The sequence below is a fragment of the Bombina bombina genome, chromosome 1 (assembly GCF_027579735.1).
Source record: "Bombina bombina isolate aBomBom1 chromosome 1, aBomBom1.pri, whole genome shotgun sequence".
Taxonomy (NCBI): Eukaryota; Metazoa; Chordata; class Amphibia; order Anura; family Bombinatoridae; genus Bombina; species Bombina bombina.
In genome coordinates, this window is record NC_069499.1 from 552136954 (window position 1) to 552152520 (window position 15567).

A 15567-nucleotide genomic window follows, 5' to 3' on the forward strand; every position below is an offset into this window, starting at 1 on the left:
CCTTTCTCTAACTAAAATAACAATGTAACAAAAAAAAACAAAAAAAATCCCATTACAAAAAATAACAAACGAAATTATCCAAAATAATAAAAATTATTCCTATTCTAATACCCTGTAAAAAAAACCCACCCCAAATAAAAAACCCCAATCTATAATAAACTACCAATAGCCCTTAAAAGGGCCTTTTGTAGGGCATTGCCCTAAAGTTAACAGCTCTTTTGCTAAAAAGAATACAACAAACACCCCCTAAGATTACAAATCCCACCCCCCAAAATAAAAAAAAACTTAACTAAATAAACCTAATCTACCCATTGCCCTGAAAAGGGCATTCAGCACTTTCAATGCCCTTAAAAGGGCATTCAGCTCTTTTTCGTCCCATCAAAATAGAAAAAGCCCTAATCTAAAAAAAAACCACCCTAAAAAAACCCCCAAAAATACCTAACACTAACCCCAAAATCGGTACTCACAGTTACTGAAGTCCGGCGAAAGATCTTAATCCCAGCGGCGAAGCATCTTCATCCAGACGTTTTTTTTTTCATAAACGGGGTATTAGAATAGGAATCATTTTTATTATTTTGGATAATTTCGTTTTTTTTTTTTAATGATAGTTTTTGTAATTTTAGTGTTTATTATTTTTTGTAATTGTAGTTTTAATTTTTTAGTAATCTTAGGTTTTTTTATTTTTAGTAATGTTACGTTTTATTAGTTTAAACTTAAGTTTTATTTTTAATTCACAGGTAAGTTTGTATTTATTTTAACTAGGTAGTTAGTAAATAGTTATATTGTAGCTAGCTTAGGTTTTATTTTTATTTCACAGGTAAGTTTGTATTTATTTTTAAATAGGTAGTTAGTAAATAATTGTAACTTTAATTTAGGTGTATTTTAATTATGTTAAAGTTAGGGGTTAATAGTTTAATTTAGGTTGTTGCGACGTGGGGGCCGGCGGTTTAGGGGTTAATAGGTTTAGTTAGTGTTGACGATGTTTGGGAACGGCGGATTGGGGTTAATAGGTTTAGTTAGTGTTCGCGATGTTTGAGAATGGCGGTTTAGGGGTTAATAGGTTTATTTAGTGTTTCAGTTAGCGTCGGCGATGTTGGTGAACTGCGGTTTAGGGGTTAATAGGTTTACTTAGTGTTGGCGATGTTTGGGAACGGCGGTTTAGGGGTTAATAGCTTTAGTTAGTGTTGTCGATGTTTGGGAATGGCAGATAAGGGGTTAATAGGTTTAGTTAGTGTTGGCGATGTTGGGGAACTGCGGTTTAGGGGATAATAGGTGTAGTGTTAGTGATGTCGGGGAACAGCGGTTTAGGGGTTAATAGCTTTATTTAGTGATTTAGTTAGTGTTGGCGATGTCGGGGAACTGCGGTTTAGATTAGAACAATGAAAAATTCCGAATATGAATAATGGATCCGAAAATTTGGAAACTGATTTATTCATTTTCTGAATTTTTCGGGATTTTAGTTATGGTGCCGATTCGGAAATTTGGATGTATTCGAATCTCCGAGTCGGCCAAAATTTGTCCGAAAACGAAATTAGGCCGAAACTAAAAGCACATGTCTAGTTCCACACAGTGTGGGGTGATCACACAGCAGGGCCACTGACAGGCTTGCATTTAGTGTAAATTAGGAAGTGTTACTACCCATTCCTAGAGAATCTCACTATCCCTCTAACCAGACTGTGTTCCAGCTCCTCCCACCAGGAGAAGCAGCATTTACTGAAGTGTTTCTGTTCTCTGTATAGGGGAACTTAGTTCCACCTACAAAAATAGTGCCCGATGGACTTGACCCCTGCTACAGACATATAGTTGCAAACGCTAAACACTTTAGAACAAGTGTTCTAAAGACACCCCCCCAGAATTTAATTTAAGAATCTAAATATGCTATTGAATAAAGGATACTAAGGTCATGATGATCAAAAACTCACTGGCATATAGAAAAACAATGTAAAATGTTTGGGGGCTTTTTGTTTGCAAATTATATTGTAATGCTGGTGTCTCTCAATCTAAAATTTGCCTTTAAAAAATTCTTTGAGACACCTCACAGTGGAGAGGTTTAGGTCAGTCCCTAATAGAAGTAATGTGGAATAATGTATGATGTGATTCACAAAATCTTAATTTTCACTTTCATGTTCTGTGATCAATAAAAACTAAATACATTTTATAACAATAGTATTGCTTTTATTCTCCGCCTCCTACTAGTCATGGGCGCTCACATGTTGAAATGTACTTTTTATTGCAATTCCAGTGCTGATATTTGTACATGTGCAGCATTTATCCTTCAGATACCTGCAGTTTAACCCAAGTTCCAATATGGCGGTGCCCAAAATTATACGAAGGTGCATGAAATGTATTTAGGGCCAGATTACAAGTGGAGTGCTAATTAACGCTCCACTCGAGCCTTAACTGTGCTGGAAGTAAGCTTTTTGCGATAGTCGGGTTGCGCTCATTTTGGGCTTGATTACAAGTTGAGTGTAAAATATTGCTTCTGTGAAAACGATATTTGCGCTCAACTTAGTAATGACAGCACATGCAAATTGCGCTGGTATTACAAGTGAGGTGCAATGTGAACGCGACCTCATGCTTGCATTGCAAGGAAGCATTGCACTCACGAGAGCGCACTTCCATAGGCTCTAATGGGAGCCTCGTTCTACTGTCATGAACAAGCATGACAGAAGGGGGTAAGTTGCGTAGTGATGGGCAGCAGATTATTAATATATATGTATATGCATATATATTTATGTGTTTATATGTGTATATGCACATATTAAGACATAAATATATATGTATATAAGCATATATATATACATATATATTTACTGGGAACACACAGTCCCCATAGACTGCAATGTAAAGGCACTTTTCAGTGCCGTTTTTTTTCTAACACCCCTCACCCGCCAACTTTCAGCCCTCATAACTGCTTCGTGCAATTAGTTTATTAAAAAATAAAATTGCTACAATTTTTATTGTTTAATAAACTACACACCTCTGTATTTTGTTTCCAATTGGGGGACATTTATAAAATTAATCAGAGATCGCAGTAGCAATAACCAGCCACTTGTAATGGCTGGTTATTTTTCGCGTGCCCGTAAACGGGCAAATTTGCCCATTTACAGGTACACAATAAATTAGAGTTCCACTAGCCTATTATGACTTGAAAGTAAACTGTTTTCGTTCTCGCACTAACCCGACGAGCGCAAAAATCAGATTGCATGCCTGTTCACATATTTCCCCACAGAAGTCAATAGAGCAAAAAAAGTGGGGAAAAACACCCTACTAACACGCAAACCCGACTGCATATTCTCAAGTGCGCTAACCCGACATGAAAATATGAATATTTCACATTCCAATGTTCTTCACATAGAAGAATATGTTCTATTTATTCATCAATAAATATTTCTACTTATATATGATGGTATTTTGGTACAACATATATCTATATATGTACATGATTATATAAATATGTATATATGAATATCTATTTAAAAATGCTTAGAACATATTCCCCTATGTGAAGAGCATTAGAATGTGAAATATTTACAGTACAAACACAATTAAACACTTTATTAATTATTTAAATGTTTATGTTTTCAGCTTCTTGACTGCAAAGGGCTCCAGTACACTTATATATACTGTATGTCAATGTAAATACATAAATACATATATACACATATATAGACCTATATATAATATATATATATATATATATATATATACATACATACATAATCATCTTTAGTCATGTAAATGTATATATCTCAATTTTAAAGTCCTTTGCCTGCCTTTTTTCCCCAACACCTGAGATCTCATATTTTTGAGCAATTATAACTTTTGTGTGCATTTAAAAAAAAATTTTTTTTTTTATTCGATGTTGTTATTATGAGTGTAATTGTACTTTGTAATGCATTTTTGATGTGTTTTGTTACACTTTTTTGTTTAAGAAACAGTTAACTAGAGCTCTAAGGAAGCGGTAATCCTTCTAGCATAAATCACAATTGCGCTCAAGCAATTTAGTTTACTTTCAACCAGTGGTAAGCCCGACAAGCGCAAACACCCATGATAAAACCCCTTATCGCTCGCGTGCAAATGTTTGCAGTCCAGACATAATATGGCCTTAAGTGTTTTTTCTTTATTACATACAGATGCCGTTATTTCCAAATATATAAAAGTTTTTGTTTTTTTAAAAGCACATCTTCATTTCATGAATAAAAACACTATTTACTATCGGCTAGATTACGAATTTTGTCGGTAAGGCTATGCGGTGCTAACGAGCAGTTTATGCCCACCGCTCACTTACAGACAGCGCTGGTATTACGGTTTTTACAAACCCGGCGTTAGCCGCAGAAAAGTGAGCGGAGAGCAAAATTTTGCTCCACATCTCACCTCAATACCAGCACTGCTTACGGTAGCGGTGAGCTGGAAAAACATGCTCGTGCACGATTTCCCCTTAGGAATCAATGGGGCAGAGCCACCTGAAAAAAAGTCTAACACCTGCAAAAAAGCAGCGTAAAGCTCCTAACGCAGCCCCATTGATTCCTAGGGGGAAACACATTTTATGTCTACACCTAACACCCTAACATGAACCCCGAGTCTAAACACCCCTAATCTTACACTTATTAACCCCTAATCTGCTGCCCCCGATATCGTCGACACCTGCATTATAGTATTAACCCCTAATCTGCCGCTCCGGACACCGCCGCCACCTACATTATACTTATGAACCCCTAATCTGCTGCCCCCAACATCGCCGACACCTACATTATATTTATTAACCCCTAATCTGCTGCCCCCGAAACCTAACTACAATTATTAACCCCTAATCTGCCGCCCCCAACGTCGCCGCCACTATATTAAAGTTATTAACCCCTAAAACTAAGTCTAACCCTAACCCCCCTAACTTAAATATAATTTAAATAAATCTAAATAAAATAACTACAATTAACTAAATAATTCCTATTTAAAACTAAATACTTACCTATAAAATAAACCCTAAGATAGCTACAATATAACTAATAGTTACATTGTAGCTATTTTAGGATTTATTTTTATTTTACAGGCAACTTTGTTTATATTTTAACTAGGTACAATAGTTAACTATTTAATAGCTACCTAGTTAAAATAAAGGCAAATTTACCTGTAAAATAAAACTTAAACTAAGTTACAATTACACCTAACACTACACTATAATTAAATTAATTCCCTAAATTAACTACAATTATCTAAAGTACGAAAACCCCCCCCACTAAATTACAGAAAAAAATAAAATAATTACAAGTTTTTTAAACTAATTACACCTAATCTAATCCCCCTAATAAAATAAAAAAGCCCCCCAAAATAAAGAAAAAGCCCTACCCTATACTAAATTACAAATAGCCCTTAAAAGGGCCTTTTGTGGGGCATTGCCCCAAAGTAATCATCTCTTTTACCTGTAAAAAAAAATACAATACCCCCCCAACATTAATACCCACCACTCACACACCCAAACCTACTCTAAAACCCACCCAATCCCCCTTAATAAAACCTAACACTAACCCCTTGAAGATTACCCTACCTTGAGAAGTCTTCACCCAACCGGGCCGAAGTCCTCAATGAAGCCGGGCGAAGTTGTCCTCCAGACGGGCAGAAGTCTTCATCCAAGCCGGGAAGAAGAGGTCCTCCAGACGGGCAGAAGTCTTCATCCAGACGGCATCTTCTATCTTCATCCATCCGGCGCGGAGCGGGTCCATCTTTAAGACATCCGACGCGGAGCATCTTCTCCCTTCTTGATCCGATGACTGAATGAAGGTTCCTTTAAATGACGTCATCCAAGATTGTGTCCCTTCAATTCCGATTGGCTGATAGAATTCTATCAGCCAATCGGAATTAAGGTAGAAAGAATCCTATTGGCTGATGCAATCAGCCAATAGGATTGAACTTCAATCCTATTGGCTGTTTACAACAGCCAATAGGATTGAAGTTCAATCCTATTGGCTGATTGGATCAGCGAATAGGATTTTTTCTACCTTAATTCCAATTGGCTGATAGAATTCTATACATTTAATAAAGTTGCGGCGACATTGGGGGCGGCAGATTAGGGGTTAATAAATGTAGGTAGGTGTCGGCGATGTTAGGGACGGCAGGTTAGGGGTTAATAAAATTTAACTAGTGTTTGCGATGCGGGAGTGCGGCGGTTTAGGGGTTAATATATTTATTATAGTGGCGGCGATGTCCGGTTCGGCAGATTAGGGGTTACAAATTTTATTTTAGTTTTTGCGATGTGGGGGGGGCCTCGGTTTAGGGGTTAATAGGTAGTTTATGGGTGTTAGTGTTCATTTTAGCACTTTAGTTAAGAGTTTTATACTACGGCGTTAGCCCATAAAACTCTTAACTACTGACTTTTAAATGCGGTACCAGGCTTGACAGGAGAGGGTCTACCGCTCACTTTTTGGAAGACTCATAATACCGGCGTTAGGAAAATCCCATTGAAAAAATAGGATACGCAATTGACGTAAGTGGATTTGCGGTATTTTCGAGTCTGGCCAAAAAAGTGAGCGGTGAGCCTGTCATTTCAAGACTCGTAATACCAGCGGGCGTTAAAAAGCAGCGTTGGGACCTCTCAACGCTGCTTTTTAAGGCTAACGCAAGACTCGTAATCTAGGCGTATGAGTTGTATGTATCATCCAATAAAAAATTTAGTCCCCAGGGTTGAGCGGTGCAAACATGCATTTTCAGCATCAATGTATTTACACAATAGGAGAGATGTTAATCATGTGTCACCATCATCCATATATGTAACTCGAAGATCTTACAATATTTTACCATCTACAGAAATATGTTTGTGAAACATTTTCAATTTATTTATCAAGAACAAATACTAGATTAGAGAAAAAACTATTGGAGGGGAAGTAAAAGAAGATTGCAAAGTACCATCCCTTCATGCAACATGCAATTTACTTCATGAAAAGGACTATTTAAGTAGACACTGCAGAAGTGATTAAGCTAATCTAGTAAAAAAGAACAATTTCTATCCTTTGCTCATCTTGAAAAGAAAGCCATGATTGCATGCAGTTTAGTTTGCAATATTTCATTTGAGGTTACTTCACAATTATATTTGGAACAGGCAGGATTATATATAATTATTTTCAGAGCCATGTAAATTGCTATGACTATAAATAAACTTCTAGTGGAACATCAATGTCCTGGATGATTATATATTACATGAAGGATTACACGTAGCCTGCAAAAGAGTATGAATAGATCTGTTATGATTATAAATCACTTAAATACACTCATATAGATCATTATAGTTATTATTATATGAGTAAAGGATAAATATCTGTGCAAAAAAATGCAAAATGTTATTTCTTTTTAAGGAAGGAGCTTTCAGCACTTATCTAAATCAAGAGTAGTAACAAATAAATGTGAAAGCTGAATGAAAAAAAGGGAACCGCTAGTCAAATTTGTGCATTACAAAAGAAACAGCATGAGTATATTGTCCCATGCAAAACTTAGCCATACACATATTATAATAATAATAGATTCACAAGATTATTCTTATCGCAAGACAGAGAGCAAGTTCATGCTTTTTTTCATACGTAAAAATATTATTTGGTAAAATAATTGAAAAAAATACAAATTTCAATGTTTTCATGTAAATATAAAAGCTTTTACGTGTTTTTATTAAAGGGACACTGAACCCAAATTTTTTCTTTCGTGATTCAGATAGAGCAAGAAATTTTAAGCAACTTTCTAATTTACTCCTATTATCAAATTTTCTTCATTCTCTTGGTATCTTTATTTGAAATGCAAGAATTTAAGTTTAGATGCCGGCCCATTTTTGTTGAACAACCTGGGTTGTTCTTGCTGATTGGTGGATAAATTCATCCACCAATCAAAAAGTTCTGTACAGAGTTCTGAACCAAACAAAAAGCTTAGATGCCTTCTTTTTCAAATAAAGATAGCAATAGAACGAAGAAAAATTGATAATAGGAGTAAATTAGAAAGTTGCTTAAAATTGCATGCTCTATCTGAATCACGAAAGTAAAATTTTGGGTTCAGTGTCCCTTTAATAGTAATTACTTTTCTTCATGCATATGACTTATATGGACAGCTATTATAGCAAAACATGCTTGCAATCATGCAGTGGATCTTTTGAACCTTGCTGAAGAGTCTAAAGAAATGCTGATATCATTGCATGAAAACTACATATAGCGCAAACTAGACTGAGTGTGATAAATGCGCTTGTTTCTTGAATAGCAATAGTACTACAATATGCCTGAAGCATGTACTGTTTCCTGCAATAATCTACGTGTCTGCTGAAGTGTGGCCCCATACTTCTATTGTTTATGCTGTTACCCGTGATTCAGAATAGCAGGTCCATGTATTTAATTTTGCTTATATCAAATACATGATTTAAATAGGGCTTATATTATAGGCTCACTTGCACTTTACAAACAGTAAATTCATACCTGATTCTGATAAGCCATTATGTAGGAAACTGGAAAGTTCAACGGGATTAAGGAAATTCCTCTTTTGGTCCAGTAATTCTGCTTGTTGTACACAGTGATCACATTCTTCCTTTCCTCGTAACATGCTCTTTCTTGGCATTCGTTCCAGCATCTTATTAGATTGCTTGTGTCAAATTCCTGCTTGTAAGGAGTTACAATCACATTTCTGTACATGTTGATCTCTCGAATCTGAAATGGAATCCAGACAATGAGTAATGGTATCTCAGAAATCTGAATAAAAATATACTGTATACATAGAGCATGTACAGGTTTTCACTGTTTTGTTTCCAAAATAAAACAAGATTTAGTTCATATCAATTTTCAGATGAGGTTTGGCAATAAAATCTGCAATGTATTATTTTATAGCAAGATCACTTATGCTTATTTTTTAAACAATGTAATATAGGTCAAAGAGAATGTAAAGTGAACATAATATTCAATTATTTTATTTATTGAAGGAAAAAGGTTATCCTATATCAAGTGAAGTGGCCCAGTGTGAGAAAGTTATTGCCCCCCTTAAACTTAATAATCGCCGGAGCCAACTTTATCAGCAATAACTGCAACCAAGCGCTTGCTTGAAGATTAGTTTTTCGCATTGCTTTGAAGCACTTTTGTCACACTCATCTTTGCAGCAAAGGTTTACGGTCCGACCAGGACTTAATCTATGCCACTTAAAAAACATGCGGCTAGATTACGAGTTTTGCGGTAAGCTGAAAAAGCAGCGTTAACAGGTCCTAACGCTTTTTTTTTCACTACCGCTGCTATTACGAGTCTTGCAGGTTTACGGGCACCGCACACTTTTTTGGCCTTACCACAAACTGACTTACGTAAACATTGTAAACCCTTTTTTCTATGGGACTTCCATAGCGTCGGTATTACGAGTCTGTCCTGGGAGGCCAAAAAGTGAGCGGTACACCCTAAAGTCAGTAGTTATGAGTTTTACGCTACAACGCTGTAGCATAAAACTCATAACTAAAGTGCTAAAAAGTACACTAACACCCATAAACTACCTATTAACCCCTAAACCGAGGCCCTCCCGCATCACAAACACTATAATAAAATTTTTAACCCCTAATCTGCCGCTCTGGACATCGCCGCCACTAGAATAAATATATTAACCCCTAAACTACTGCACTCCCACCTCGCAAACACTAGTTAATTATTAACCCCTAATCTGCCGCCCCTAACATCGCTGCCACCTACATTATACGTATTAACCCCTAATCTTCCGCTCCGGACATCGCTGCAACCTACATTATACTTATTAACCCCTAATCTGCTGCCCCCCAACATCGTCGACACCTACATTATATTCATTAACACCTAATCTCCTGCCCCCAATGTCGCCGCAACCTACCTACACTTATTAACCCCTAATCTGCCGCCCTCAACGTCGCCGCCACTATATTAAATGTATTAACCCCTAAATCTAAGTCTAACCCTAACCCTAACACCCCTAACTTAAATATAATTTAAATAAATCTAAATAAAATTACTATAATTAACTAAATTATTCCTATTTAAAACTAAATACTTACCTATAAAATAAACCCTAAGCTAGCTACAATATAACTAATAGTTACATTGTAGCTATTTTAGGGTTTATTTTCATTTTACAGGCAAGTTTGTATTTATTTTAACTAGGTAGAATAGTTACTAAATAGTTATTAACTATTTAATAACTACCTAGCTAAAATAATACAAATTGACCTGTAAAATTAAACCTAACCTAAGTTGCAATAACACCTAACACTACACTACAATTAAATAAATTAACTAAATTAAATACAATTAAATAAATTAAATTAAATTAGCTAAATCACAAAAACAAACAAACACTAAATTACAGAAAATAAAAAACAAATTACAGCTCTTTAAATTAATTACACCTAATCTAATAACCTTATCAAAATAAAAAAGCCCCCCCAAAATAAAGCAAAAAACCCTAGCCTAAACTAAACTATCAATAGCCCTTAAAAGGGCCTTTTGCGGGGCATTGCCCCAAAGAAATCAGCTCTTTTACCTGTAAAAAAAAATACAAACAACCCCCCAAACAGTAAAACCCACCACCCACACAACCAACCTCCCAAATAAAAGCCTAACTAAAAAAACCTAAGCTCCCCATTGCCCTGAAAAACAGAATTTATGCTTACCTGATAAATTACTTTCTCCAACGGTGTGTCCGGTCCACGGTGTCATCCATTACTTGTGGGATATTGTCCTCCCCCACAGGGAAAGGCAAGGAGAGCACACAGCAAGAGCTGTCCATATAGTCCCTCCCAGGCTCCGCCCCCCAGTCATTCGACCGACGGTTAGGAGAAAAAAAGGAGAAACTATAGTGTGCCGTGGTGACTGTAGTGTATAGAGAAAGAAATTCTTCAAACCTGATTAAAAAACCAGGGCGGGCCGTGGACCGGACACACTGTTGGAGAAAGTAATTTATCAGGTAAGCATAAATTCTGTTTTCTCCAACATTGGTGTGTCCGGTCCACGGTGTCATCCATTACTTGTGGGAATCAATACCAAAGCTTTAGGACACGGATGAAGGGAGGGAGCAAATCAGGTTACCTAAACAGAAGGCACCACGGCTTGCAAAACCTTTCTCCCAAAAATAGCCTCTGAAGAAGCAAAAGTATCAAATTTGTAGAATTTGGACAAAGTGTGCAGAGAAGACCAGGTCGCTGCCTTACATATCTGATCAACAGAAGCCTCGTTCTTGAAGGCCCATGTGGAAGCCATAGCCCTAGTAGAGTGAGCTGTGATTCGTTCAGGAGGCTGCCGTCCGGCAGTCTCGTAAGCCAATCGTATGATGCTTTTCAGCCAAAAGGAAAGAGAGGTAGCAGTAGCTTTTTTGACCTCTCCTCTTACCAGAATAAACTACAAACAGAGAAGACGTTTGTCTGAAATCCTTTGTTGCTTCTAAATAGAACTTTAAAGCACGGACTACATCTAAATTGTGTAACAAGCGTTCCTTCTTTGAAACTGGATTCGGACACAAAGAAGGCACAACTATTTCCTGGTTAATATTCTTGTTGGAAACAACCTTTGGAAGGAAACCAGGTTTAGTACGCAAAACAACCTAATCTGAATGGAACACCAGATAGGGCGGATTACACTGCAGAGCAGATAATTCAGAAACTCTTCTAGCAGAAGAATAGCAACCAAAAACAGAACTTTCCAAGATAACAACTTGATATCTATGGAATGTAAGGGTTCAAACGGAAACCCTTGAAGAACTGAAAGAACCAAATTTAGACTCCAGGGAGGAGTCAAGGGTCTGTAAACAGGCTTGATCCTGACCAAAGCCTGAACAAAAGCTTGAACATCTGGCACAGCTGCCAGTCGTTTGTGTAACAAGACAGATAAAGCAGAAATCTGTCCTTTTAGAGAACTCGCTGATAATCCCTTATCCAAACCTTCTTGGAGAAAGGAAAGGATCCTAGGAATTTTAATCTTACTCCATGAGAATCCCTTGGATTCACACCAACAGATATATCTTTTCCATATTTTATGGTAATCTTTCTAGTCACAGGTTTTCTGGCTTGTACCAGAGTATCTATCACAGAATCCGAAAACCCACGCTTAGACAAAATCAAGCGTTCAATTTCCAAGCAGTCAGCTGGAGAGAAACTAGATTTGGATGTTCGAATGGACCTTGTACTAGAAGATCCTGTCTCAAAGGTAGCTTCCATGGTGGAGCCGATGACATATTCACCAGGTCTGCATACCAAGTCCTGCGTGGACCAGCAGGAGCTATCAAAATCACTGAGGCCTTCTCCTGTTTGATCCTGGCTACCAGCCTGGGAATGAGAAGGAACGGTGGAAACGCATAAGCTAGGTTGAAAGTCCAAGGCGCCACTAATGCATCCACTAGAGTCGCCTTGGGATCCCTGGATCTGGACCCGTAGCAAGGAACCTTGAAGTTCTGATGAGATGCCATCAGATCCATGTCTGGAATGCCCCATAATTGGGTCAACTGGGCAAACACCTCCGGGTGGAGTTCCCACTCCCCCGGATGAAAGGTCTGACGACTCAGATAATCCGCCTCCCAGTTTTCCACTCCTGGGATGTGGATCGCAGACAGGTGGTAGGAGTGATCCTCCGCCCATTTGATGATCTTGGTCACCTCTCTCATCGCCAGGGAACTCCTTGTTCCCCCCTGATGGTTGAAGTAAGCAACAGTCGTCATGTTGTCTGATTGGAATCTTATGAATCTGGCCTTTGCTAGTTGAGGCCAAGCCCGGAGAGCATTGAATATCGCTCTCAGTTCCAGGATGTTTATCGGGAGAAGAGACTCTTCCCGAGACCATAGACCCTGAGCTTTCAGGGAATCCCAGACCGCGCCCCAGCCTAATAGACTGGCGTCGGTCGTGACAATGACCCACTCTGGTCTGCGGAAGCTCATTCCCTGGGACAGGTGATCCTGAGTCAGCCACCAACGGAGTGAGTCTCTGGTCTTCTGATCTACTTAAATCACTGGAGACAAGTCTGTATAGTCCCCATTCCACTGTTTGAGCATGCACAGTTGTAATGGTCTTAGATGAATTCGCGCAAAAGGAACTATGTCCATTGCTGCAACCATCAACCCTACTACTTCCATGCACTGAGCTATGGAAGGCCGTAGAACAGAGTGAAGAACTTGACAAGCGTTTAGAAGCTTTGACTCTCTGACATCTGTCAGGAAAATCTTCATTTCTAAAGAATCTATTATTGTTCCCAAGAAAGGGACTCTTTTTGACGGAGACGGGGAACTTTTTTCTATGTTCACCTACCACCCGTGAGATCTGAGAAAGGCTAGAACAATGTCTGTGTGAGCCTTTGTCTTTGAAAGAGACGACGCTTGAATTAGGATGTCGTCCAAGTAAGGTGCCACTGCAATGCCCCTGGGTCTTAGAACCGCTAGAAGGGACCCGAGCACCTTTGTGAAAATCCTTGGAGCAGTGGCTAGTCCGAATGGGAGAGCCACAATAGGTAATGTTTGTCCAGAAAGGCGAACCTTAGGAACTGATGATGATCTTTGTGGATAGGAATATGCAGATACGCATCCTTTAGATCCACGGTAGTCATAAATTGACCCTCCTGGATTGTAGGTAAAATCGTTCGAATAGTTTCCATTTTGAACGATGGCACTCTGAGAAATTTGTTTAGAATTTTTAAATCCAGAATTGGTCTGAAAGTTCCCTCTTTTTTTGGGAACTACAAACAGATTTGAGTAAAACCCCTGACCTTGTTCCACAGTTGGAACTGGGAGTATCACTCCCATCTTTAACAGGTCTTCTACACAATGTAAGAATGCCTGTCTCTTTACTTGGTTTGAAGGTAAGTGAGACATGTGGAACCTTCCCCTTGGGGGTAGTTCCTTGAATTCTAGAAGATAACCCTGAGAGACTATTTCTAGTGCCCAGGGATCCTGAACATCTCTTGCCCAAGCCTGAGCAAAGAGAGAGAGTCTGCCCCCTACTAGATCCGGTTCTGGATTGGGGGCTACCTCTTCATGCTGTCTTGGTAGCAGCAGCAGGTTTCTTGGCCTGTTTACCCTTGTTCCAGCCTTGCATTGATTTCCAAGCTGGTTTAGTCTGGGAAGCGTTACCCTCTTGTCTAGAGGCTGCCGAGTTGGAAGCCGGTCCGTTCCTGAAATTGCGAAAGGAACGAAAATTGGACTTATTCTTAGCCTTGAAAGGTTTATCTTGTGGGAGGGCATGGCCCTTTCCCCCAGTGATGACTGAAATAATCTCTTTCAATTCTGGCCCAAAGGGGTCTTACCTTTGAAAGGGGTATTAAGCAATTTTGTCTTGGAAGATACATCCGCCGACCAAGACTTTAGCCAGAGCGCTCTGCGCGCCACAATTGTAAACCCTGAATTTTTTGCCGCTAACCTCGCTAACTGCAAAGCGGCGTCTAAAATAAAGGAATTAGCTAACTTAAGTGCGTAAATTCTGTCCATGACTTCCTCATACGGAGTCTCCCTACTGAGCGCCTCTGTAGTGACAGGAATAATGCACAAAATAGGTTGAAGGAGGTAACCTTGCTGTACAAAAATCTTTTTAAGCAAACCCTCCAATTTTTTATCCATAGGATCTTTGAAAGCACAATTGTCCTCAATAGGAATGGTCGTGCGCTTGGATAGAGTAGAAAACTCCCCCTCGACCTTAGGGACTGTTTGCCATGTGTCCTTCCTGGGGTCGACCATAGGGAATAATTTCTTAAATATAGGAGGAGGGACAAAAGGTATGCCTGGCTTCTCCCACTCCTTATTCACTATGTCCGCCACCCGTTTAGGTATTGGAAAAGCATCAGGGTGCACCGGGACCTCAAGGAACTGTCCATCTTGCACAATTTTTCTGGGTTGACCAGATTGTCACAATCATCCAGAGTAGATAGCACCTCCTTAAGTAATGCGCGGAGATGCTCTAATTTAAATTTAAATGTCACAACATCAGGTTCTGCCTGCTGAGAAATTCTTCCTGTATCAGAAATTTCCCCATCTGACAAACCCTCCCTCACTGCCACTTCAGATTGGTGTGAGGGTATGACAGAAAAATTATCATCAGCGCCCTCCTGCTCTACAGTGTTTAAAACAGAGCAATCGCGCTTTCTCTGAAATGCTGGCATTTTGGATAAAATATTAGCTATGGAGTTATCCATTACTGCCGTCAATTACTGCATAGTAACAAGCATTGGCGCGCTAGAAGTACTAGGGGTCGCCTGCGCGGGCATAACTGGTATAGACACAGAAGGAGATGATGTAGAACTATGTCTACTTCCTTCATCTGAGGAATCATCCTGGGCAACTTTACAATTTGTGACAGTTCTGTCCTTACTTTGTTTGGACGCAATGGCACAATTATCACACTATATTTGAAGGGGAACCACATTGGCTACCATACATACAGAACATGATCTATCTGAAGGTACAGACATGTTAAACAGGCTTAAACTGGTTAATAAAGCACAAAAACCGTTTTAAAACAAAACCGTTACTGTCTCTTTAAATGTTAAACAGGGCACACTTTATTACTGAATATGTGAAAAACTATGAAGGAATTATCCAATCTTTACCAAATTTTCACCACAGTGTCTTAATACA

General features: G+C 38.7%; 1 protein-coding gene across 1 annotated transcript in view; it reads right to left on the reverse strand.

Annotated features, from left to right (window-relative positions):
- Positions 1 to 15567, reverse strand: part of LOC128659728 (aldehyde oxidase 1-like) — a 561780-nt gene that overhangs the window by 235845 nt on the left and 310368 nt on the right. Inside the window, 1 exon segment of the mRNA XM_053713310.1 lies at positions 8442 to 8669. Coding sequence (XP_053569285.1) covers positions 8442 to 8669 — 228 coding nt within the window.